This window comes from Dermochelys coriacea, chromosome 1 (genome assembly GCF_009764565.3).
Source record: "Dermochelys coriacea isolate rDerCor1 chromosome 1, rDerCor1.pri.v4, whole genome shotgun sequence".
NCBI classification, from domain to species: Eukaryota; Metazoa; Chordata; order Testudines; family Dermochelyidae; genus Dermochelys; species Dermochelys coriacea.
The window spans coordinates 36,310,237-36,336,110 of record NC_050068.2 but is presented as its reverse complement, the minus strand read 5'-3'; the positions used below and the strand labels follow the sequence as shown (position 1 = coordinate 36,336,110).

Below are 25,874 nucleotides of genomic sequence, written 5' to 3'. Positions count from 1 at the left end.
TTGTTCCATGGCAGCACCGCTTTTTCAATGTGCTCTTCCAGTCCTTGAAATACGTCACGTCCCGTTGTGGTACCCTTCAGTGGCATTAAGTCTAGCAATTCTTCAGTTATATTCAAATTGCAATCCACACCTCTAATGAACACTGCACACTGTGAGGTATCTCATACATCTGTACTCTCATCAAGAGCAATTGAAAATGCTTTGAAGTCTTTTGCCATTTGAATCAATTGTTTTTGCACATTATCTGCTAAATCCAGTATGCTGCAGGCAACTGTATTGGCAGACAAGCTTATGCCTTCAGAAACTTTCTTCCTATCAGGACATAAAATTTCACTGCCCTTCATAAGACATTCTTTTACGAATAGGCCTTCTGTAAAAGGTTGCGATGATTTAGCTATCATTTCGCTTATCACAGAACTTGCTCTTACTGAATCTTCGCTAGACTTATTAATCCCCGAAAAGAAATTTTTTTGCTTGGCAAATGCTGCTTTAAGTTGCTGAACTTTTTCCTCTCTGATTTTTCCAGTGAATGCATCATATTTTTCACGGTGCATCGTTTCGTAGTGCTGACGCACGTTACACTCCTTGGGAACAGCCATCATTTGCTGACAAATAAGGCATTGAATTTTATCTTTTACCTCTGTGAAAAAAATATAAATTCTCCCATTTGTCTTGGAAAACTCTCTTTTCTTCCATGCGCGTTCTTTTTTTCGACGAAGCCATTTCCAGGCGGTTTTAATAAAATATATACACTCAGTAATGCACCTCACTCAAAGGACAAAACATTCACTTAGTTAGATTTACTTCTGTTAAAGCCCACCCCTGCACTGGGCTACGCCCCCACTCCACCCCTGCTCCACCTTTTCCCACGCCTTCCCTGTCCCCATTCAAACTCCTTCCCCAAAGTCCCCACCCCAACTCTACCCCCTCCCCGCCCCTATTCCAACCCCTTCCCCAAATCCCTGCCTCTACTCCCCCGTGCACACTGCTTCCCGCACCTCCCCCCCCCCCCCGGAAACCGCTACTCAGCCAAACATCTGTTTGGCGGTGGGAACTGCCTGGAGGTAGGTAGGGAAGCGGGGAGCAGTGCGGGGGGAAGGCAGAGAGCTTAGCGGCCACAGAAAATAACTCGGGGCAGGGGTGAGGGGTGTTTGGCGGCCACAGGAAGTAACTCGGGGTGGGGGCACGGGGAGCTTGGCAGGCCGCAGGGAAGAGCTCCGCGGGCTGCATCCGCATGTTTGAGACCCCTGGGCTAGACATTGCATAAACATAAACTTACAAAAACAGCAACCATTACAGATCATGCCTATGGCCCCAATTCAGGTAATCAAGTACTTAAGTATCAATAAAGTCAAAGGGACATCAGCATGTGTAAGAGCTTTGCCAGATAGGGATAAGTCTGCTGTATCTGGGCCTAGAAAAGAAAGGGCTTTGTTTGAGTAAAAGGCCCTTTCTGAGTTTCTAGAACACATTTTAGATTTATTTTTCTTTTCCAAGTTTTTGTCTTTGCACATCTTTCACTATCTACAAAAACTCTTATGAGCACACTACAACACTATTTCATATGTTATTTTAATTTAGAATAAACTCCCAAAACAAGGTGTCAACAGTAGACTAAAGCTACTGAAATACCAATAGCCTATGGTGCTTGTCAAGCTGGTACCTCACTAGTATTCTGTCAGAAGACTATACATTTGACCATTTCTTAAGCAAAACCATGAATATGCTAGTGTAGTATTGAAGCCAGCTAAAACAATTAAAGAACTTCCTTGGTTTTAAGAGTTAATCTTTATTTCCAGACATTTTCTTATAGAACACAAATTCTGGCTTTATCAATCTGACAGCTAATAGTCAAACAAATATTGGTAATTTTTGAAAAATATTTAAAGCATCTTTAATTCCTATCAAAAAAGATGGAGATCAGATTAAATGTCTCTTTACTGATGGCTACATTTAGAATATTCTAGCTACTTTGTAGCAAACTAGACAGCTTGCAGATCACATCCCCAGAAATGAATTTTCTAGGCAATAAAAAGCGGAACTAGAAAAGGGGGTTTATTGTTCCTTTTCCAGCTCTTTCTCTAATCATACAAAAAAGAGACCACTTTGATGCTTAACTTTGCCTCAAGTCAAAGTTTCAGCAGTAAGTGCTTTTATTTACAAGTCAAAGAGGCAAGTGAATGAAGGAATACTTCCAAGGAGACTCCCTGATACATTTATCCAATAATGGTCAAATCTCCTCCACAGTATATAACAACCATTACCTCTTTATTCTCAAGAACAGACTGAGAAGTACTTAATTTTTCTGGTCAAGGTAAACACTCAGAATAAAATGAATCAGTTATTAAGAAGTTTTTAGTACAGTTGTGACATTCAAAACAAGGTCCTCCAATGCCTAAAAGGCAATTTTCCATTGTGTTAGAAATTACTGGAACAAGTCATGTTTGGGATCCAAAAAGGTTTACAGTTATACTTTTATTTTTTAAAAGACAGTGTAAATTATTGAAGATTGAGAACTTACTGCCTGTGCTTGTTTAATAAAATCAAGGATGTCTTCTTTCAAAGCTTGATGGATTTTTGCTGGACCTTTGTCATCCCACAAGCAAACTGCATGCACATCCCTAGAAAACAGTGTATACATCTTTCAGTAAGAACTACACTTAGAATTTAATGCAGAAATGTACGAAGTCTAAACAGTTATATTGAAGTAGTTCCCCAAAGGAAGTGTGCATACATTCCACACACTAAAAAGGAAATCCCACCAATTCAGTGACTGTTTATGAATGAAGGCACATGCCCTCCTCTTTTCTAGAAAGCCCTTCATGAACTATTTTGACATGTAATTTTAGGTTTTATCTGATAAACATCCCTGATAAAAAAAACAAAATAAAACAAAACAACAAACAAACAAACAAACAGATGTTGATCCAAAGCACACCAGAAATGGGTACTTGTATTTGAGGACTTTTCTATATGGAGCAGTAATTCAGTCTATAGAGGCGTGATTTCTGAAGCACTAACAGTGTTGCATACTTATTAGTTAGTGTAGGCTTTCAGGTAAGCACTAAAGATTCCCTAGTACGCTTTAACATAGCGCTTTTGAAACAGTAGTATGCTAAAGTGCACTAGGAAACGATACAGAGAGATTACTCATTACTGTATATGATATATTATATATATTATTCATTACAGTATATAAAAAGAGAAAGCACCCAGCCTTCCCAATTATTGACAGGTACATAAAATGCAAAAATTGCTAAAAATAAACCCTGAAAAATGAAACTCATAAACCCAAAATGATGCCTTAATAATATTAGATGTACCAATGAAATTTGACAGTCAAGCAGTATAAAGTCAGGAACTGCAGTAATACTTTCTCCTTCACCTTCCATTTGAATATACCATAGAGGCATCATTCATGTTCATAAAGCACCACTCTGAAGTAGTGAAATAGCCCCATTTACGGATAAGAAAGTGGAGACCCAGCAGGTTTAAATGACTTGGCCAAGATCATACTGTAACTCTGTGGCAAATCCAGGAAATGAGTCTATATCTCCTAACTCTCTGTCCTCAACTAAAAGGTTGTCTGCCACTCCCAACAAGTAAGACTGTCTCCACAGCTTCTCGATATAGTGAAAAAACTATCATTTGGTATGCACAGATAAACAGCTGCACCAGCATGAACACTAAGGTCCTAGTCCTGCAATTGGATCAACATGGACAGACACTTATGCCTACATGGAAACCCTATGCCTTTAATGGGATTCCATTGTCCACCTGCATGGAGCTGGTTGCAAGAATGGGACTTAAATATGCATTTTGAACTTGATATATTTTCCTACACTGCCTTCTCCAAAATGTTCCTACTTAAGTTATCAAAGCTAAACATTTAAAGGCAGCATATCTCAATGAGAACTAATCCACGCTATACATGAACTTTCAAATTTCCACCGTTTCAATTGTTTTAATGAAAAAAATAAAATGGTACAGTAGATCCTCAGAGTTACGAACACCAGAGTTACGAACTGACCAGACAACCACACTTGGAACCTCATTTGGAACTGGAAGTACGCAATCAGGCAGCAGAGACAAAGAAAGCAAATACTCTACTGTACAATATGTGTTAAACTACTAAATAAATAAAGGGAAGTTTTAAAAAAAAATCGACAAGTTAAGGAAACTGTTTCTGTGCTTGTTTCATTTAAATTAAGATGGTTAAAAGTGGCATTTTCCTTCTGCATAGTAAAGTTTCAAATTTGTATTAAATCAACATTCAAATTTTCATTGAAAATTTTTGAAAGAACAATCACAACCTTGTGTTCAGAGTTACAATTTTAGAATTACAAATAACCTCCATTCCCGAGGGGTTCATAATTCTGAAGTTCTACTGTACTCAGACAAGAAAAAGACTTACTCACTCACTTATTACTTTCTGAAGATATTCACCACATAAGTATCAACACTCTTGATACTTGAGTCTGTTCCTTTGCAAACCAAGGTGGGAACACCAATTTCTAAAACTTCTAATTTGTTCTAAAGCTACTAGTCCCAACAAGCAGAATCATAAGCTAGTACTAATTATTTGTATTACTTTAGTCCTAGAGGCCCCAATCAGGATTCATGACCCACTGTGCTGGGCACTGCAGAGAGCAAAAAGCAATCTAGTCACTGAATTGGAAAACAGGCAATTTTGGGGGTCTATAGGCAATTTTGGGGCTCTAACCAAGATATTTTATGTAGAGAGAAATATGATACCTCTCAAAACAGGAAGAGGATGTAATTTCATTTTATTTGGGAAATATTTTAAGAAATGGTTGGTCAAATCTCTCTTGGGAAGGGGCTTTAATAACACTGACAGATCAAGTCTTAATTGATATCTAGAGGCCAAATCTAAGCAATAACATACCATTCAGTGAATGCATTCAAAGAACTCCATATGACTATCTTGCAAATCTCCTTGATGGCCAGAAGCTTGCTAATGTAGCAGACTTGACAAGTAGTCGTTGCAAGCTTTAAAGCACCAATATGCTGCAGTCTAACAGATTCACTCAGACATTTTAAATATGATTCTTTTAGAAACAGCAAAACATACTCATTTAGTACCAAAATAAACAGCTGGATCACTTTTAAGAAAGTTTTAGTTGTTTTTTTTAACATGAAACAGCTGAAGGAGGACTAACAGGAGTGCCATGCAGACATGGGAAAACATCAGCAGAGTGATTGACTGATTAAGGTGGGATTATCACCACCTTCTGAAGGAGTCTAGAAATGGTACAAAATGGATCTCTCTCTAAATCAACAGTTCTCAAAATTGTGGCTCACATATTATTGCTGACCAATCAGGGCGCTGGGGCCTCATTTCCAGTGAGCAAAGAGCCTCGACATCTATAGAAGCAGCTGCAAACAGAAAAGGAGCAAGCCTCCACTAGAAGCCATTCCTATATATGAGGAGAATATGCTTAGGGATTACAGCCGCCATTTGAACCCAAGAGCTGCCAATAGGACTCATGCCTCCCCTCATTAGAAAGAGAACATCCAGGGAAGCAAAGGAGAAGGTAAACAAGTAGCCAAGCAATACATTCAAGGAATCAGGGAAAGGACAGCTGTGAGTTGGATGGAACTGGGTAGCAGGGAGATCATTAACACATGCAAGGATTATGGGAAAACAAAACTGGGGGTAGGGAAACACATAATGGGAGAAAAGAACCAGACAGTAAGAGAGAAAGGGACCAGGTTACAGAAGCATGTCCAGGCACCTGGTAGAGATAAGGTGAAAAGAACAGATGGGAGGAAAGGGAGAGTAAAATGAAGAACAAAAGGAGGCTTATTTTCTTTCAAAAGGGCCAGGAACACTTACTAAATTAAAAACATCTAAATACTTTTCTAACTTTACTTTTACCTAGAAGCAATTGCTGTCATTGCCACACTGACACTGACCAATCCTAAGCAAGATGAGAGCTTTACATGAAACACTCTGTTAAGATGTGGTCCCAAAGGTGAAAAATTTCTGAATCACTGCACTACAGCTTGAAGCTCACTTGTTCAGCAAGCTGAATCACTACTGCCCGGAAATTGACCTTCCTTGTAAGAAACTCGAGCTTGCAGGTAATCAGAGACCTCAAGAGGCACTTTTGTCAGTTTAGTCAAGAATGTTCCATGATATGGGTGGCTTTTAAAAGTGTGGCTCTCCTTGGGTAAAGGAACCAAAAATGCCACTATTGCATCACTAATTCCGTCCACATGAACATAATTTCCCCCCCACCCCACAACTGCCAGTCCAGCAAACAACCTGGCCGTTAAGAGTCAAGCTGGAATCTTTCCCTCTCATCTCTAATAATAAAGATACTGCAGGTAAATTATGCCCTCAGTTACATCATTATGGGTCACCTAAAACATGCTATGTCAAGCATCACTTTGATTCATTACTACCTTTTGGGAAACTATGGCCTTGTCTACATGGGAAAGTTGTATTGCATAATCTAAGGAGTGGATTTACATCAATGTAAGTCAATGTTACACTGATGCAAACCCTTGTGTAAACACTCATTTCTTTAGAGAACTGATTTTTTTCAGCTTAAGAGTGTCTAAGCAGGGTTTAACTATATCAGCTTAAAAGCCTATTAAAGTTAAACCAGTGCAACTTTCCCATGCAGACAAGGGCTAGATCTCTGAATACTCCTCATCCACATGAGACCACACTGTTCTCTGGGTTCAGAAAGGAACCAGTAGCTGGAATGTCAGAAGATGCCTATGTTCCATTGCAGGAGCCGGTGTAAGATATCATTGCTGGAACCAACAACTTTAGAACTTTGCAATTAAAACAGCTCCCCCCCCCCAGCTCAATCTTAATTTTTGATCCATCATAAGTCATTTATAACTTCAGCTGAAAGAGCAGAGATGGCCTGATTTATATAATGGAAGGTTTACTATCTACTCCTTGTATTGTAGTAAAACTAGAATTAAAAAAAAAAAAAAAAAGAGCTAAAAGCATAATTCTGCAATCAGTGTCAGGAAAAAAATCGTAAGGGTTACGTTTAAAAGCACACAATTACTCCAATTATATCACTGAAATTGCATTATAATTTCATTTTTGAAGGACACGCAACAATCAGCTTCAAGCTAAACCACTTGTAAGTCATATGCATTTATTGTCAGAGTAATACTGTATGAAGTGATTGATCATATATGCAGACTTTACTGTCAAAGCATTACAAAATATCTAGTTCCCATTTCCAATTAGAGTGAAAGGTTTGCAAGAGTTACAAAAGAAGCCTATCATCTTCAGCTGAAGTAGAACAAAACTGTAAAAACAGTAAGAAAGCAGTGCTGTTTTTTGTATTCTATCTGTGGAGGCTTGTGTCTCAGTAAAACACCAACTCTACAAAACTGTACTCAAGAGAAGCAGACACGTCAGTTTTCAGAGTAGCAGCCGTGTTATTTTCCACCGAATGCATCCGATGAAGTGAGCTGTAGCTCACGAAAGCTTATGCTCAAATAAATTTGTTAGTCTCTAAGGTGCTACAAGTACTCCTTTTCTTTTTAGACACGTCAGTGTTACTATTTAATGAAATGGAATTAATTAGTATTTTTTGTTCTCTCTTTTATCTTGTGAATGCATCCATTTCTACATGGCCCTCGTATATCTGACGTCTACGTTATAAGCAATATTATAGTTTTATTTCCATTCTGTTACCCAAGAACTGGAAGTTTAATAAAAAAAAAAATCACTTACGAAAACAGATCAAACCACTGCTGTTTTGTGACAGATTCCTGGCGTAACAGCTTCAGAACAATGGGGCGCATGAAATCCCATTTGTCTTCAAACTGAAGTGAACCTTTATTCTTTAAAGAAGAAACAAAAAGCATAATTTAAATGCAGATCTAGTAAAAATGAACCTCTAAATCAATTAGGACACTTTGAGAGCTTCCGCATTTTCTAATACTTCTTTTTACTTCAATTTAAGGATTACTAAATCCAGAAGCTAAATAGACAAATTAAGACTCAATATTGAGTAAAATTAACAAACAAAAATTTGTTTAATTCTAAGAGTTGTGAGGTCTGACCTACTTCAGAGTAGATGTAAAAGAACAGTTATAAAATTTTCCAAATCTGTAGGTTTCCTATTTAAGATTTTTAAAAATAGTAATTCATACTTAATACGTATGTTTAAGAATCTTAATTTTGTGATTTAAAATTACTTCTAAGAATTATAGTCCTCAATAGATTATCGTTCAATAAATATTATGATCTCATCACAGATTTTTTTACATTTCCTTCCATTTGAATTGTCATATCTACAATATTCAAGTTCAACTAAGTTTTTCAAGGCAGCGTTTTTTTTGTAAAATGCCATGTACACTTACAAATTCTGTTTTGTATTTGGAATACATGATGGTCATGCATTCTAGTATGTTAGAATGGCCAGTTGTGAATATTTCATATTTATTTTAATTATTCTTAACTATAAACTTTTTTCTATATGTCACTTGAGATATGGTTGCTAGTTTATTATGCTGTGATCCCAGAATGTTTTATAAAATGTAATACATGATTTTTAGAAAAAGCAATACATCAATTGTCTTATTTAAGAAGTACAACCTGAACTCTAAATGCCCTGTAATGTTTCCTAATGTTCATTTTTAATTCCAACACTCTTTAGAGGAAATACGCACTCAGACCATCCATGTGCATATGAACCCTTGCTTCCCCAGTGAATAAATGCAGGGGAGCACTTCTTCATGAAATGTAACTTTAATTCTGAAGTTCCCCAATTTTCTAACTTTTTAAAAAAGTCTAAAGTTCTTGTAAGGCACATGTTAGGGAGTCCATGAAAAATAGTTGTAGCTAACTCTAGATTTAACTAAATTTTGTCTAATGTTATTGTAGTAGTGTCCAGAGGCCCCATCAGAATTGGAACTCCATTGTGCTAGGCCCTGTATGAACACATACAGAGACAACCCCAGCCTTAAGGAGCTTACATCACTTTCACTGTCAAAAATTAGTATACACTGTATTTTCATAGACTGGCAATCACTCCTATGTTCCTTAGAGACCCAAGTAGTCAGAGAAATCTAGATTTCCTGATAAGCTGCACATGACACTATTTGCAAAGCCATCTCTTTGTTTATGCTGAAGTACATATACCAAGGCTAAAATGCAGAATGGCATTTTCTCTAAGAACCAGACCAGCGGTTCTCAAACTGTGGGTCGGAACCCCAAAGTGGGTCATGACCCTGTTTTAATGGGGTCACCTGGGCTGGCGTTAGACTTGCTGGGGACCAGGGCTGAAGCCAGAGCCTCACCACCATGGCAAAGCCCAAGCCCCACCATCCAGTGCTGAAGCCCAAGGGCTTCGGCCCTGGGCAGCGGGGTTCAGGCTTCAGCTTCAGCCCTGGGCGGCAGAGCTCAGGTTACAGGCCCCCTGGCCAGTGCTAAAGCCCTCGGACTTTGGCCCCTGCCTGGGGTGAGGCTCAGGCTTCGGTCCCACTTCCTGGGGTCATGTACCAATTTTTCTTGTCAGAAGGGGGTTGCAGTGCAATGAAGTTTGAGAACCTCAGAACCAGACTATTCCCAAGATTAAAACATTTAGTGAAAATGACAGTTCTTTTGAGCTTCCAGCTCAAAAATTCTTTAGCAAAGATTAAGATTGACTATTTACCATACTGCTTGTCCAAGCACATTTATCCTTTCATAAAACATTTAATCTTTCCAGATATTGTAATGAACGTTTCTCCTTAGATTGGGTGTCCTTGCTGCACTGCAATCTCATTTGAAAAAAGGAACATTTTGTTCCCATAGGATGGTTTCCTACCCTCACATTTAACCAATTATTGTCCTTTAGGCTTCTACAAGCTCACTCTTAAACGAAGCTGTCTAGGCAGCAAGCTTCTTATGGTATTTGTTTGGTTAATACCTTAAGACTACACACTACGCTGGTAGCAGGGAAAGGAGGAGAGAACAAGGAAGTGGAGGAGCCTCTATACCAAAGGAACTCCTTCCATCAGGATGATTATCCAGGGGCAGGCATAGCAACATGGCACCCAGAATCTGCGAGCAGTCCAGTCCAAAATAACCACATTATGCTGGAGGATCTGGATTTTCAACAGCATCTAAGTGATTTAGGAGCATAAGTACTACTGAAAGTAGTGGGACCCTGAACTCTTACACCACTCAGGTGCTTTTAAAAATCCAACTCCTATATATGCACTGAACCCTAGCAAAAATACAGACTGTGGGGGGGGAAAAAAAAAAGATAAATGATAAGGATATAAAAAACAATAAAGGATATTTACTGTACATGTTGTAATCTTGCCTGAGCATAGCCCCCCCATTTTTTCCAGAAAAAACAATTTTATGGGATATAAAACATTCTTTTAAGAATACAAACTTGACTTCTGTAGCAAATTCTGTGGCGTGGAAATTGGTGAAGACATGGAGTCCTGGTTGAACTCTCAGCTTAGTAAGCTGATCCAATTGACCAGTCAAATAATATCAACTGACTGCCTATTTGACCATGGTCAAATATTGTCAAGTATTCCAGCAAGAATGCCCTGATGTAGGCAGCAGCCTACTTTATGACAGCTTGTTGGTACCATCTGTTAGCAAATCTACTTAAATATCTTGATCATTCACTTTACTATATATGAATGTATGCAGTGGTGGTGTAGCCGTGCTGGTCCCAGGACATTAGCGAGACAAAGTGGGTGGCTCAATAAAAAAAATTACTTGACCTATCTTTTCTCTCTTATATACTAATGTCACCTTTCGGAGAAAAGGAGAATCAACTGAAAGTTGAGCATCGTGATTGGCTGCAATCTTCTAGTATACAAATAAAGATATACATACAATATTTGTACTAGGCCATCAATGCGGTGACAAGTATGCGAATTTTGGCAATATTTTTGTGATTCCATGTATGCCTTATTTTTCTTCTGTGCTTTGCACTGAATATAAAGGCTCCTCCTTTTCTGCTTTGTTCCTCCCACTGAGGCTGCTTAAGAATCCACTGCATTTGCTGCAGAAAGGAGGAGTCGCCTGTCTACCTCCCCCTCCATGTGATCTGGGAGTCTGTAAAGGTCCCGGGGTAGGGGGGCAACATGCCCAAAAAGATTTTGATGGGCTGGAATTTTCTGGACTACCAGACGTTAGAAATCAAAATGAGTGGATATTGATGATTGAAATATGAGATACACTTCATAATCTAGAGAGCATTCCAGAAGTAGTGAGACATTAACAGTGACATAAGTTATACAGTCAAGGAAAACCAAAATTTGTATGGAAAAACTGTTCAAGCCAAGTGCAAATTCTGTTCTTCTGAAAGCGTGACACAGACAGAATGGAGAAACACTTGTTGCATTTTTGTGATGTTTGTCGACCTATTGTTAAAACTAGATTATTGCACTCAAACAGAAAGAAAGGGAAAACCAGTCTGGATCAAAATTTGTTTTCTTCTTTGCATTCTTCTCTAATTTCATCTTTGGCAGCAGCAGCATGAAGCATGGACTCTTTTGCTGAAGATAGTGATATAAATTACCATGAAAGTGAAGCTAATTCCATTTCTTCTAATAAGAATTTTACTACTCCATCTGCTTCAACATTGAAAACTCCTTACTCCTGGAAAGCCTTCAGATATCCATCAAATTGGGATCAAAAGATTTTTGCATGGAATATCCCATGACCAGAAACACAAACTTGACCACAGGTATTTATGCCAGCAATACACCCACCATTTCATATAGTTTAAAATCCTTATATTCTAGAATTTTTTCACAAGCTGCACCCAGTTTACAAAGTATGGCTTGCAGAATGTTTTCTAAATGTGTACCAAAAAAAAATGTTGGCATTCTTGTTGGTCAAGCTCCTCACATACATGATGTCGGATGGCTGGAGCACTATTTACAATGAGGGTGTTTTCAACTTCATAATAACTTCACAATCAGTATTTTACCCATTCCAATGCACAACTGAGCATCACCACACAGCCCAATATACTGCTGACCAGTTTAAGAACAATAAATTGGGTCCATGGAAGGTTATTTTGATTGTGACTGACAATGATGCTAATATGAAAGCTGCTTGGGCTTTATTGATAAATGAATATCCACATCTTTTATGTTACAGATGTGCAACCCACGTGATGCAGCTTTCCATTAGTGATGTTCAATATCTGACAACTTTATCAAGTCAGTGTTTTTTCTCTCCTGACAATTTTTTTTTAAAGCCAAAGTACCAGCAGTCATTTTTTAGCATTATTTAGTACAGCACTCATTTCATCTACACTAAGTAAGCTCTGTCATATTTAAGGGGCATCTTCTACTAAACGTCTCAAAAATCTTCAGATACTAACAGCCTTCTTGCAACCAGCTGCTGTTCCAAAAGGGGTGGCTGGGTGTTGCTCCTGAGTAATCCACACTGACATTCTTGATGATGATGATGATATCTTTTGGATGCGAAACAACCCATTCAGAATATAGAAAAATGATCATTCTACATTGTCTGATGCCGAGAATAAGATCCTAAAGGTTAAGAAACATTTGTGAGAATACTGAACAGTCCACTTACAAAAGTGTAAAGAAAAAGATAATACCCAAAATAATAGCACTGAAAAAATACCTCCATGTAATGCTGCCTACCTTCTTGATCCATGCTCCCAGGACCAAGACCTTTCTGATGTTGAATTTGATTCAGTTTGTGACCTTGTAGTGACTGATGCAAATTTTAAAAGATCTCCAAGCAAACAAAATTCTGATGGAAGTAGCAAATTATAAAATAAGAAGCAGCTCGTTCAGTTGTAGAAAAATATGGAGTAAAATCCCAGCAGCTGAATCAAGTCAGCTTGCTACTTCATCATGATTGAAAGGGTGGGATCCATTTTGCACTCTAGCTATAGTGGCAGAAATTCTTTTAACTCTATATGTACTACTTCATGTATGGAAGAACGTTTTTCAATTTGGGGAATCATCCATTCAAAATCCAGAATAGTCGAAAGACCTCTAGTGCTGAGAAGCTAGTGACTGTGTATCACAATTTAAGATTAGAGAAGAAAATGGAAGATGAACCTTTGACTCATATTGATAATGAAAAGTAAGATGCATGAGTTGGCCTGTTGCCTACCTAGCATAAGTGCATTTTAAAATTACTTTTTTTTTTTATACTGTTGCTATGTATTATGCCATTTCTGTTTAATTTAATTTCTTTTATTTTGTAACGGTTCATTTTTTCTTTCATCTTTTAGAAATTCATTGTGTTTCACATTTTTCTGAGTTAAAACAAGTTACTTAACTAGTTATTCTTGTAATTAGGCATAAGTATCTGTCTGCGACCAAGACCATTGGAGACCTTTTTGTTACTGTTCTAATAAATTAGCACTTTAAAATATTTCACTGTTTTTGACATCTGACAATAATTTGACCTATGCTTGACAGATCAATTGACCAATTATTTTTGGACTGATAAAATTCCTCATCCTAGTCTGACGTAGGGACAACACTCTTCTTGAATACCACATAGTATCTTTGAAAATCATGAACTGCCTGGTTCTTCCTACTTTGGTTCAGTTTTCTTAAGTCTGTTGGGCAATCACAGGTAGCCTGCTTAATATTTTCTTGTTCCTATGGCAAGATTTCAACTTCTGTTAGCATTTCTGGTCCCGATCTACTGCTCTCACAGCAAGATAACAGATTTGACAGACCAATTGTTTAATAGAGTAGGATTTTCCATGCCAGACATCATAAACTTGTGTTTGCACTTAGAACTTCCTAAAAAGATTTAGTTTTGGGCTGAAACTTCACAAGTTTGATATTAGTCCAAAGATTTTTTTTTTTTTTGTAAGGGGAGAAAACCCTGTTCAGTCATTAAGAATTGAGAGGGATAGGAATACACTTTGTTTTTTTAAAGCAGGAAAACACAACTGTTCAGACTTGTTTGCAAATAAGAAACAAATGCAGCTGCTTTGCACCTGGCTGTATAAATAAGAATAGTCTCTTTTGCTAAGTATGGTGAAATATAACTGCAACTTGAACATGTTACATTTATTTATCTGATTTACAATGATTATCTTGTAAGTTTTAAGCATATATAAAATGAAATGCAATTTTAAATGTAACATACAATTAGAATTAACTCATCAACAAAAAGGGCTCTCTGCCCAAAACATATCCCTATACTCCCCCTCCAGAAAACACCTGAATGAATAAAATCAACCTTGAACCATGTCCTCAAAATCTGGCACAACAAGGTGAGGCAATTCCAGATACGATGATCCTCCACAGCCTCCCACTCACCAATCCTCAGCTGTCACATCTACGGAAAGTTAGCATAAGGGCCAAAATAGATCTTAACTGCTGTGCTGTTTCATAGGAAAGGAGATTAAATCAACACCAAACCTATAGCAAAAATGAGAATCCTACTTTCTAGAGACATGACAACAGCAGTGCAGCTCCACTGATGCTGGTGTGCTGCTGTAGCACTGCTAGTGCAGACGCTCCAAGTCGATGGGAGAGCTCTCTCCCATCAACTTAATTACTCCAACCCCTATGAGTGGCAGTAGCTATGTCAGTGGGAGAAGCGCTGTCCACACCGGCGCTTAGATTGGTATAATTTACATCACTCGCAGGGTGGGCGGGGTAGTTTATTTACACCAAAGCAACACAATTTATACAGAGGTAAGCTGTAATGTGTACACAGTGGTTTTTAACATAAGGAATATATTGCCTAGGCTAAGTAACCAAATAATAAGTACTGGCTGAACTTTTCGAGTGGTTGTCAAGCACAGATCCATGTAAAGTGCATCCACACTACAGAGAAATAGCTGCAGTTGCAATCCAATAGGAAAGAGACTCCCTCTACCTGGAAGCACAGTACAGTACCTTACAGAGAAGCCTAGCATTGTCTTCCTTTCCCAACCACCAGGAAGTAGGGCAGGAGACAAGGAGAAGCACTGGGCTTCTCACCAAAGCAATAGCTATGGACCCTGCTTTTGAGTACTTGAGTCTCATAGGCCTTAACCAGGGCTCCCCGTATTCTTTGATGAAATGGAATTTACTCCTTGTTGCAGAATGGCACTCCAGAAATGGCAGATGGTATTCCAGCCTTTCATTTAAAATAAGTATTTCCAGTTCTCAGTGTTGTGAAAATCATGAAAGTGTGACCTGAAGACTGCAGGATTATCTGCCTGAATCTACAGACAGCCTGAAACAGTAGCTCTAAGAGTTAAGAAATACCTCATATTCATTCACTGAAGTGGAGAATAATAATGTAACAACCACTTTTTTAAAAAAATTATGTCTCTAATGTTAATTTCAGGAGAAATAGCCAGATTATTTCTACAATGCAGCTAACGTGTTAATACTGAAGTCTGCAAAAGAAAGTGTGAACAATACAAATTATAAAAAAAAATTATTTAAATATAAGGGGTGGCTATTACATTGATTGTATCATTTGTTGTCACATATATATTCTTCAATACTTCATTTATTTTTTTTTTAATTTACAGAAAGCTACCTCAGAACTTCTGATCACCCAAGCGGTACAGAATGCCAGGACCTTGCTGAAGCCTTAAATTCATTCTGCTGCAGAGTATATCTGGCTGGCACGGCCCTTTACCTTTCGGTATCTGATCCATTTCATGTCCACCACAATGATACTGAAGGAGAGGGAAAAACTTCCTCTCCCTACTACCATTTCCTGCCTGCTGCAAAAAGGTAGGGAGGCCTTCTCACTCTTCCTCTTCACCAGCCTATTTTTGATCCTCTTCCCCTGTGTCTTCCATATCTTCACTAGTCACAAATTTCCAGAGCAAAAGAATGACGTTTACAAAAATGTGTTGAGTTTCATTGCCATTTAAGAGCCCAATTCTGTACTCCACATGATGACAGAACTACAATTGGAGAGAATTAAGGGTTTTGCCTGAGGAATGCAGTATTAGGCCTATGGTTCTGAGTACTAGTAAAACAGATGAGATCTTTGTAATTTTATTGATGGCTCTGAGGAAAGACACTATCAATATAACACTGTTCTTTGCTGCAGAGTGTATGGGTACAGAAGCAGACACTCCCCTCTGCTCCCTCTTTCCTGCCCCTAGTAATGGAAGACTGAAACCTTGAGTCTGCTCCCAGCCTCCCTCAGAACAAGCCTTGGAAAAGCCATTTACCAATGGTGAGCACAGTATGTTCCTTGGTGATTAGGTCTAAGCCAACAATTTCTGACAGATGTAAGCTTATATTTATATAAAGTTTCTAGCCTTCACAGTTGCTAAAATAATCTTCCAATTCTGAATCCATCCAGTACAGGCTACCTGAATCAGCAGACTGACAGTTCCAATGGCTTTACTGCAGATCCCAGATTTCACAAGCATTAGCAAAGTGAAAATGTCAAGGCTGGCTATTTTTACTCTTGCTATCCAGAACAATATACAGCTGTGAAATGAATAATCATTTTAATTTTACTCTAAATACTGCTTGGGAAAGCTCTGAACAGCATCCAAGGCAAATGCTGGGCTTCCTGAGAAGAATTCACCAACCCAAAAAGTCTGGTCTTGTCTATACAGGAAAGTTTCATCAGTATATGTTTTTCCAATATAACTATACCAAAATATGCACCCACGCCACTTTGTTGATGCCCGCTTAGACTGCTTCCCATGTTAATTAGTGTCCAGACAACTCTGTGCTTTTTCAAAATAACCGCACAGCATTCTGAGCATATTTTCCCATGGTGCAATGTTCCACCACTAACCTATGCATTCTGGGTTTTTTCTTGCACTGCATTGTGGAATTCCTACCAGAAACAACTGGAATTCTGGGATTTGGTAGTCATATTCACAGAGGAATACACCCTTTCAAAGAAGGAGGGTTTGTGTACACTACAGACTCTACAATGGCACAGCTATGGTGCTACAGCTGTGCAACTATAGTGTAGATGCTACACATATGGAAACTGTTTTTCCATAACCTTAGTTAATCCACTGTCACGAGGCAGTAGCTAGGTCAATGGAAGAAGTCTTCCATCGGCATAGTAGTGTCTATACTGGGACTTTGGTCAGCTTAATGTCTCTCACAGGTGTGAATTTTTTACACCCCTGACCTAAGTTGATGTAAATTTTAGGTGTAGACATGACTGGAGAAGTTAATTCTGGTCGTTTCCTCACTTAAACAGCATTACTTCCATCTAACATGCAAGTATCTGCAGACAAATTTTATTTGATTTCAGATCATATTATGAGGAATGGCTAATGACATTACTATGCAGGACCAATGAAATGATGACAGAGCTGAGCATCCAGCATGCTCATGGAAATGCAGCCTGAACTGACATCACTTCAGCAGCTTGACACAAAACAAGGAAAGATGACAAAATAAAACCCTACAAGTCCACCCATGACAGAGCTCTCCAAACAGATGATCCATCACACAATACTATCCTCAAAAAGAAAAGAACCAAGCCACTTAAGTGCTATTCTGGCTATCCCTGGCAGGTTCTACAGTTAACATAATCAACTATGGTTGATGACAGGATCAAAAGCAAGTGATGGACCTAAGTTAACAGAGACATTTGATCTCTGTTCATCACCAGAAGGAAATGATAGACCAACAAGCCCAGCATAGTCTCCATACCATACCTAGGGCTAAGACTGAAGGGGTTAAAAAAAGTTCACATGTGCCGGAGTGGCAGTATCACAATCTCCTCAATAATCTTCCCCGCTTTCCAGCCCATCCAAAAACATTAGAGACAGGGCAAGACTGTTAGCACTGAGAGTATTTCTTGTGTAAAGGCCAAATAATTATTTGAGAGATTTCAGAGTGGTAGCCGTGTTAGTCTGTATCAGCAAAAACAATGAGGAGTCACTGTGGCAACTTAGAGACTAACAAATTTATTTGGGCATAAGCTTTCGTAGAACCCACTTCATCAGATGCATGGAGTGAAAATACAGCAGCAGATATAAATACATGAAAAGATAGGGGTATTCTACCTGCTACCCAAAATCCATAAATCTGGGAATCCTGGGCGTCTCATCATCTCAGGCATTGGCACCCTGACAGCAGGATTATCTGGCTATGTAGACTCTCTCCTCAGGCCCTATGCTACCAGCACTCCCAGCTATCTTCAAGACACCACTGACTTCCTGGGGAAATTACAATCCTTTGGTCATCTTCCGGAAAACACCATCCTAGCCACTATGGATGTAGAAGCCCTCTACACCAACATTCCACACAAAGATGGACTACAAGCTATTAGGAATAGCATCCCTGATACCATCATGGCAAACCTGGTGGCTGAACTTTGTGACTTTGTCCTCACCCACAACTATTTCAGATTTGCGGACAATTTATACTTTCAAGTTAGCGGGACTGCTATGGGTACCCGCATGGCCCCACAATATGCCAACATTTTTATGGATGACTTAGAACAACTCTTCTTCAGCTCTCGTCCCCTCACACCCCTACTCTACTTGTGCTACACTGATGACATCTTCATCCTCTGGACTCATGGAAAGGAGGCCCTTGAGGAATTCCACCAAGATTTCAACGATATCCACCCTACCATCAACCTCAGCCTTGACCAGTCCACACAAAAGAGGTCCACTTCCTAGACACTACAGTGCTAATAAGCAATGGTCACAAACACCACTCTATACCGGAAACCTACTGACCGCTATACTTATCTAATGCCTGCAGTTTTCATCCAGACCACATCAAACGATCCATTGTCTACAGCCAAGCTCTAAGATACAACTGTATTTGCTCCGATTCCTCAGTCAGAGCAAACACCTACAGAATCTCTATCAAGTATTCTTAAAACTACAATACCCACCTGGTGAAGAAGAAACAGATTGACAGAGCCAGAAGGGTATCGAGAAGTCACCTACCACAAGACAGGTCCAACAAAGAAAGTAACAGAAAGCCACTAACCATCACCTACAGCCCCCAACTAAAACCTCTCCAGCGCATCATCAAGGATCTACAAGAGGGGTGGGCAAACTTTTTGGCCTGAGGGCCACATCTGGGTGGGGAAGTTGCTTGCAGGGCCGGGGCAGGTGGTTGGGGGCAGAGTGCGGGATGTGTGGAGGGGAGGGGCCCAGAGGTTGGGGCAGAGGAGGGATGCAGGATGTATGAGGGGGCTCAGATCAGGGGTTGAGGTGCAGGAGGGGTTCGAGGTGCAGGCAGGGGGCTTAGGGCAGGGAGTTGGAGGGCAGGGTGCAGAATGGGTTCAGGTTCCAGACCAGCGCCGCTTACCTAGAGTGGCTCCGGGGTAGCTGCGGCGTGCACCGAGGCCAGGGCAGGCTCCCTCCCTGCCTGCCTGCCTGCCCCAGCCCCGCACCGCTCCGGGAACCGGCTGGCACCACGTCTCTGCGCGGTCCCTGGGAGTGGGGGGAGGCGCAGAGGGCTCTGCGTGTTTCCCTTGCCTGTGGGTACCTTGTTCCTGGCCAATGGGAGCTTTGGGGGAGGTACCCACAGGCAAGAGCAGAGTGTGGAGCTTTCTGCCCCACCACCCCACTCCCAGGGGCTGTAGACACACGGTGTGGCCACTTCCTGAAGCGGTGCGGAGCCCGCAACAGTGACAATCCTGCAGGATGGATCCAAAACCCCGAGGGGCCGGATCTGGCCCACGGGCCATAGTTTGCCCATCCCAATCTACAACCTATCCTGAATGACGATCCCTCACTCTCACAGACCTTGGGAAATAGCCGCCCCCCCCCCCAACCTGAAGCAAATACTCACCAGCAACTACACACCACACAACAAAAACACCAACCCAGGAACCCAATCCGGCTACAGACCCCGGTGCCAACTCTGTCCACATATCGATTCAAGGGACACCATCATAGGACCTAACCACATCAGCATCACAGGCTCGTGCACATCTACCAATGTGATATATGCCATCATGTGTCAGCAATGCCCCTCTGCCATGTACATTGCCAAAACAGACAGTCTCTATGCAAAAGAATAAATGAACACAAATCTGACATCAGGAGTCATAACATTCAAAAACCAATAGGAAAACACTTCAATCTCTCTGGTCACTCAATAACAGACCTAAAATTGGCAATTCTCCAACAAAAAAACTTTAAAAACAGACTCCCAACGTGAAGCTGCAGAACTGGAATTAATTTGCAAACTGGATACCATCAGATTAGGCCTGAATAGAGACTGGGAGTGGTTGGGTCATTACAAAACCTAAACTTAATTTCCCCATTACTAATTTCTCCCTATTGTTACTCATACCTTCTTGTCAACTGTCTGTAATGGGCCACTCTCTTACCACTTCAAGTTATTTTTCCTCCCTTGGTATCCTACTGTTAATTGATTTAACTCATTAGACTGACCTCACACTTGGTAAAGCAACCCCCCATCCTTTCATGTATTATACCTGCTCCTGTATTTTCACTCCATGCATCCGATTAAGTGGGTTCTAGCCCACAAAAGCTTGTGCCCAAATACATTTGTTAGTCTCTAAGGTGCCACAAGGACTCCTCCTTGTTTTTATTTGAGAGATGCTCACCTTGCCTTCCCAAAGTGACCGTATATTAATACCCTCTCCCCCAATAAGTTGCTATAATTGTCAAAGTTTAGGACATTGGGCAGCCATTTGTAAGGGAACAATAAGGTGTAATAAATGTGGAGGAAATCATTCCTATGAGAACTGTGTAGAAGGGACAGAACCTAAATGCAGCAATCATGAGGGGAAAGCACAGTGCAGAATATAAAGGATGTGCAGTAGCAGAACAAGCTAGAGAAATACATTTAGAATTATTTTTTGTGTGTGTCATAAGCAGAGGCTACCAAAAGGTACACACTGCAGAAAATAGGAAGAAAAATACTCAAGGAAGAGATGGGCAGCAGAACACATCTCTGGTCAGGGAGGAGACTATGAGAGGATTGGGAGATGATGTACTGCTTGTAAGTAAAGAGCAGTTTATAGTGTTCATTATAGAAATAATTAACTGAATCTTGCAGACAAGGGAAAAAAAACCTGAAACAATTAAAATCATAGCAAAATCAGAAACATATCTAAAAATAGACAACCTCTCAATAGACCACATTCACATGATTTTAAATGAAAGCAATAATACATCTTAAATAACATGGTCTTAATGATCCTTAGCTGGAATGTGCATAATTTAATAATGCAATTAAGAAACCCATCTTTGAATTGGGGAAAAAAGCCTAATGTAATGTTTGTGCAAGAAACATGGCTAATAAATAAACCTGTGTTCAATCTACCAGGATTTGATATGTGTAGGACCCATGAATTGTCACTTACAACCCCACAATGGAACCCATATGGGGCATCATCAAACAATTACAACCCATACTTGATGAGGACCACATCCACAAAGAAATCTTTCCTGAATCTCCTCTTCTGGCCTTCAGACAACTCCCCAACCTCTACAAGTTCATCATCGGAAGCAAGCTTCCCAGCAACTCAAGGATTCATCAACTCAAAGCAGAACCCAACGATATATCTGCATATCTGTCCTACACATACCTATCACAAAATGTGGTGTACCTCATCCAGTGCACTAAATGCCCCAACAACAACTACATGAGTGAAACAAGACAATCACTATGCTCTTGGATGAACTCGTACAAAAAAAAAAAGATAAAACAAAAACACTATCATCTGTGGGTGAAAGCTTTTCACTAAAGTCATTATTCTATATCTGACCTCAGTCCTCATCCTTAAGGTTCTGTTTGTCACAGAAGTCACAGATTCCATGATGTTCTGTGACCTCTATGACTTCTGCAGCAGCCCCATGCAGCTGGCCCAGGAGCCACCTGAGCAGCTTGGGCAGCCACCCAGCAAAAAGAGTTTGGGTGTGGGGGGAGGGGAGAGGCAGGCAGTGCAGTCAGGGCTGCTGCTTACTGGGGCAGGGGCTCCTCTACCTCAACTCCCCTAGCTCCACATGCTGTCTCTGCCAGCAGCCAGGAACCCCCCTACAGCTCCCATTGGCTGCGGTTCCCAGCCAATGGGAGCTGCAGAACTGGGGCTTGGGGCAAACCAGAGGCAGCACATGGAACTAGGGAGCTGGGGCTGCTGCTTCCCAGGAGATGGGTAAGGAGCCTGCCCTAGCCCCAACCCCCACAGCGCTTCCCTGGGCTGCAACACCTCCCCTCCCCAGTACTGTGGTGCTTCCCCGGGGTCCCCCCCCCCCCAGCAGTTTTAGTCAGGGTATTCTTAGTAAAGTCATGGACTGGTCACAGGCCTGTGAATTTTTGTTTACTGCCTGTGACCTGTCCATGACTTTTACCAAAAATACCTGTGACTAAAATGTAGCCTTACTCATCCTCAAAGGAAACCTGTACAACTCCTTTAAAAGACGAGCCTGGAAGCTTAAATTCGTAACTTTGGTAGATATTAAAAATCATGGACTGAACAGAAACACTGGCTTTATGGCTTATTACAACTATCTATAACCCACTAATCCTGCTCCAACCTCCAGCTTTCCACCCCCTGATGACTGGAGAAGTGTTAATGGGCCACCTTGAATAGTTTCTTGAAATGTGTATTATCTACTTATGTTAAACGATCTGTTCCACCTTATATTTAGCTGTGACACAGGACATGGCTACACTTGCAGATGTAGAGTGCTTTGAGTTAAACGAGCCTTCATAGAGCGCAATAGGGAAAGCACTTCAATCTGTCCATACTGACAGCTACAAGCGCATTGGCGTGGTCACATTAGGATCTCTTGCAACGGCCACAGAGAGCAGTGCATTGTGGTAGCTATCCCAACATGCAAGTGGCTGCAACATACTTTTCAAATAGGGGGAGTGGGGGGTGGAGTGTGACAGGGAGTGTGTTGTGTGTATGTGGGGGCAGAGAGAGTGGGTTTGGGGGGGGTGAGAGTATATCAGCATGCTGTCTTGTAAGTTCAGACAGCAGCAAACCACCCCCTCATCCCTCTCTCTCTCTCACACACACACACACACACACACACACAGCATTCCACACTAATGGTTGCTGTGTCTGGGAGCAGATAAGCATGCTGTCAGAAACTGAGCTTTCAAAGGACATATCCGCATTCCTGCAGAGATTCCAAAACAATGAGAAGAGTGGCCACTTGACTGTAGCTCACGAAAGCTTACGCTCAAATAAATTTGTTAGTCTCTAAGGTGACACAAGTACTCCTTTTCTTTTTCACTTGATTTAAAGAGATTATGGGACGTTTCCGGAGGCTGATCAGAGCGCAGTAATGCAACATCTCGTTCACACTGACGCACAGGCGTTTCAGCCAAGGCGCAGCAAGCGTTAATCTTTTCGCCGAGGTGGAGTACCAGGAGCGCTCTAGCCATGGAGTCAGAGCACTCTACATGCCTTGCCAGCATGGACAGGTAGTGAGCTAGGGTGCTTGGGCTGCTTTAAAGCACTCCAGCTTGCAAGTGTAGCCAAGCCCTCAGAGTACATTTCCCAGGGCGTGTCTACTTTGGCAATTTACAACGCTGCAACTTTCTCGCTCAAGGGTGTGAAAAAAACACCCCCCAGTGTGCAGCAAGTTTCAGCCGCACTCCCAGCGCTGGGAGCCACGCCCCTGTGGAGGTGGGTTTTTTTTTTGTTTTTTTTTTCTGTTTTGTTTTTTAAAAAGAGCGCTGGAAGAGCTCTCTCCCAGCGCTGCACGGCTACCACACAAGGCACGTTAAAGTGCTGCCGCGGCAGCGCTTTAGCATTGCCAGTGTAGACTAGCCCCCAGACCTGAAAGAGAGCTCTGTGTGCCCTGAAAGCTTGTCTCTCTCACCAACAGAAGTTAGTCCAATAAAATATTACCCCACCCACCTTGTCTTTCATATTCTGAAACCAATAGGGCTACAACAAAACTACATACCAATATATGAACTAAGCAAAGAAGACTTAAAAACAGGGTGGATAAAAATCAATGATTTTAAAAATTAAAAAAATCAAATTTGTTAATTTAAATCGGATTTATTTGATAAAATGCTTTTTGAGGAAAAAAACCTATCTAAAGATAGTTTTAATTAAGATATATTATAGCTCAAATATCTCATATCATGCAACAAGGATTATAAATTCTAATTCTATAGTATGAGACAATATATTCATGTAATGTTTAAGAAAAGTTTTGTAAATGAGTTCCAATAGTTCATGGATTAGGGACCCAATTTACAGGCTTCTGTATAGATAATTTAGGTTAATCTTTCTATCTACCCAATGGGACTCAGTGCTCAGTCTAGAAGATACCATCAGAGATGCTTAGTTTTGTAGTTCTCAGACTGTGGATTTGTGTCTCCAGAGGTAACATGCCTGTTAACAGCGAAAATGTTTTTAAATTAATATATAGATGTGAGAAACAACAGACCTCAACTCTACTGTCCCACTGCAAATTTGTTACAGAGTCAATCCCTTACTTCTCTCTAAAAGTGCAAAGTTCAAAAAGTTCAATGAATAGAAGATTGTTGAGGGCGAAATAGATCTGGACAAGGAGAAGAAGTCTAGAGATAAATGTGAGAAGTGAGGGACGTATGTGCGTTTTGTTAAAATATTATATTTGCTGTTGAAGAAAAAATCCAGAATACATAATGTTGTTTTAGTTAAATAAAACAATTTAAATGTCTGTCTGGTGATGTTCTCCTCCTAATACAGCATGGCAAGAAAATCCTCCAAATATTAATGATTAACCTGTTGAATTGGAGATAGTTCACCTCCCAATGACTTCATAAATATCTGCTTCAATTATCTTTGGTAAACGAAATAACCAAACAATCATTCATTTTCTGATACAGCTGTAAACTAATCTGAAAAGTTTTCAAAATAAATCAGTTTCAAAATGTATAGTGTGTACCTTCTAAAAATGAAACCTACATCTATCTCTGAATTGTGAAGAATATGTATTAAGATTATAAACACCACAAGAATGCACTTTATGTAGAAATCCATGATTAAATCAAGTCTTCCTGACTAGTGATTTAAATCATGATTTAAATCAAATTCCCCCGGACTGACCAGACCACAGAGAGGACTTATTTGTAAGCTCCTTCATTTTCAGTTAAACCGATTTTTACTGAAAAATTCCTGGGTTTTACAAGAAGTATTATTCAGTTTTTTTCCCATTTTCACCCTACTTGTGTATCATTCAAATATAAAAAATAACTTGTTTTATTAGGAAAATACAATACATTGCATGAGCTATATATATTACAGTAATACATTAGTCTGCGTGTACATGCAAAACTGCCTGCTGAAGTAAGGCTATGTATTAGTCTAGACCAGGGGTTCCCAAACTTGGTTCGTGGCTTGTTCAGGGTAAGCCCCTGGTGGGCTGTGAGACGCTTTGTTTACCTAAGCGTCTACAGGTACGGCCACTCACAGCTCCCACCGGGCAGGAACGGCGAACTGCAGCCACACCAGCAAATGCTCAGGTAAAATAGAGCATCTCACAGCCCATCAGGGACTTACTCTGAACAAGCCGCAAACCAAGTTTGGGAACCCGGTCTAGAAGATACATGTAATAAATAAACAGGCACGCATGCAAGCTCTGAAGTATGTCCGCATCTGAACGTAGTGATAAATCTCTCGCCCACCACATACACATCAAGTTTCTAACAGATAATGGTTTAAAGATCTGACACACTAAAATGGAAAGAAAACAAAAGTCTGTATCAGAATACGTTTCAGAACATAAGGAATTATTCGAAAGTTTTAAAAAACAAAAACAGGAGAAAAAGCTAAAATTGAATGTATGCGCTGCAAACGGTGTGGCCCAATTATTAAATGTAAATATTTACAGGCTAATAGTTTTAAGTCTACAACAGTAAACTGTTTATTCAAATAAAGTTTTATCTGGGGATCAGAGATATATTTTTCTCTTAAACTCAGAGGCGCCATGTTTTGAGTTCTGTTTTAGTTCTGCAGCAAACCA

General features: G+C 40.2%; 1 protein-coding gene across 6 annotated transcripts in view; it reads right to left on the bottom strand.

Annotated features, from left to right (window-relative positions):
* Positions 1 to 25,874, bottom strand: part of CUL5 (cullin 5) — a 91,706-nt gene that overhangs the window by 49,075 nt on the left and 16,757 nt on the right. The window contains exons 1-4 of one of the 6 annotated variants that reach the window (XM_043504224.1): positions 12,634 to 12,781; positions 12,348 to 12,516; positions 7,733 to 7,842; positions 2,522 to 2,621 (exon numbers count right to left, since the gene is read on the bottom strand). In XM_043504224.1, the coding sequence (XP_043360159.1) occupies positions 2,522 to 2,621; positions 7,733 to 7,842; positions 12,348 to 12,419 (282 nt within the window). In that variant the 5' untranslated portion in view covers positions 12,420 to 12,516; positions 12,634 to 12,781. Of the gene's footprint in view, positions 1 to 2,521; positions 2,622 to 7,732; positions 7,843 to 12,347; positions 12,517 to 12,633; positions 12,782 to 25,874 lie in introns of those variants that run through there. The other 5 variants (XM_043504225.1, XM_043504222.1, XM_043504223.1 and 2 more) reach the window with 5 other exon arrangements.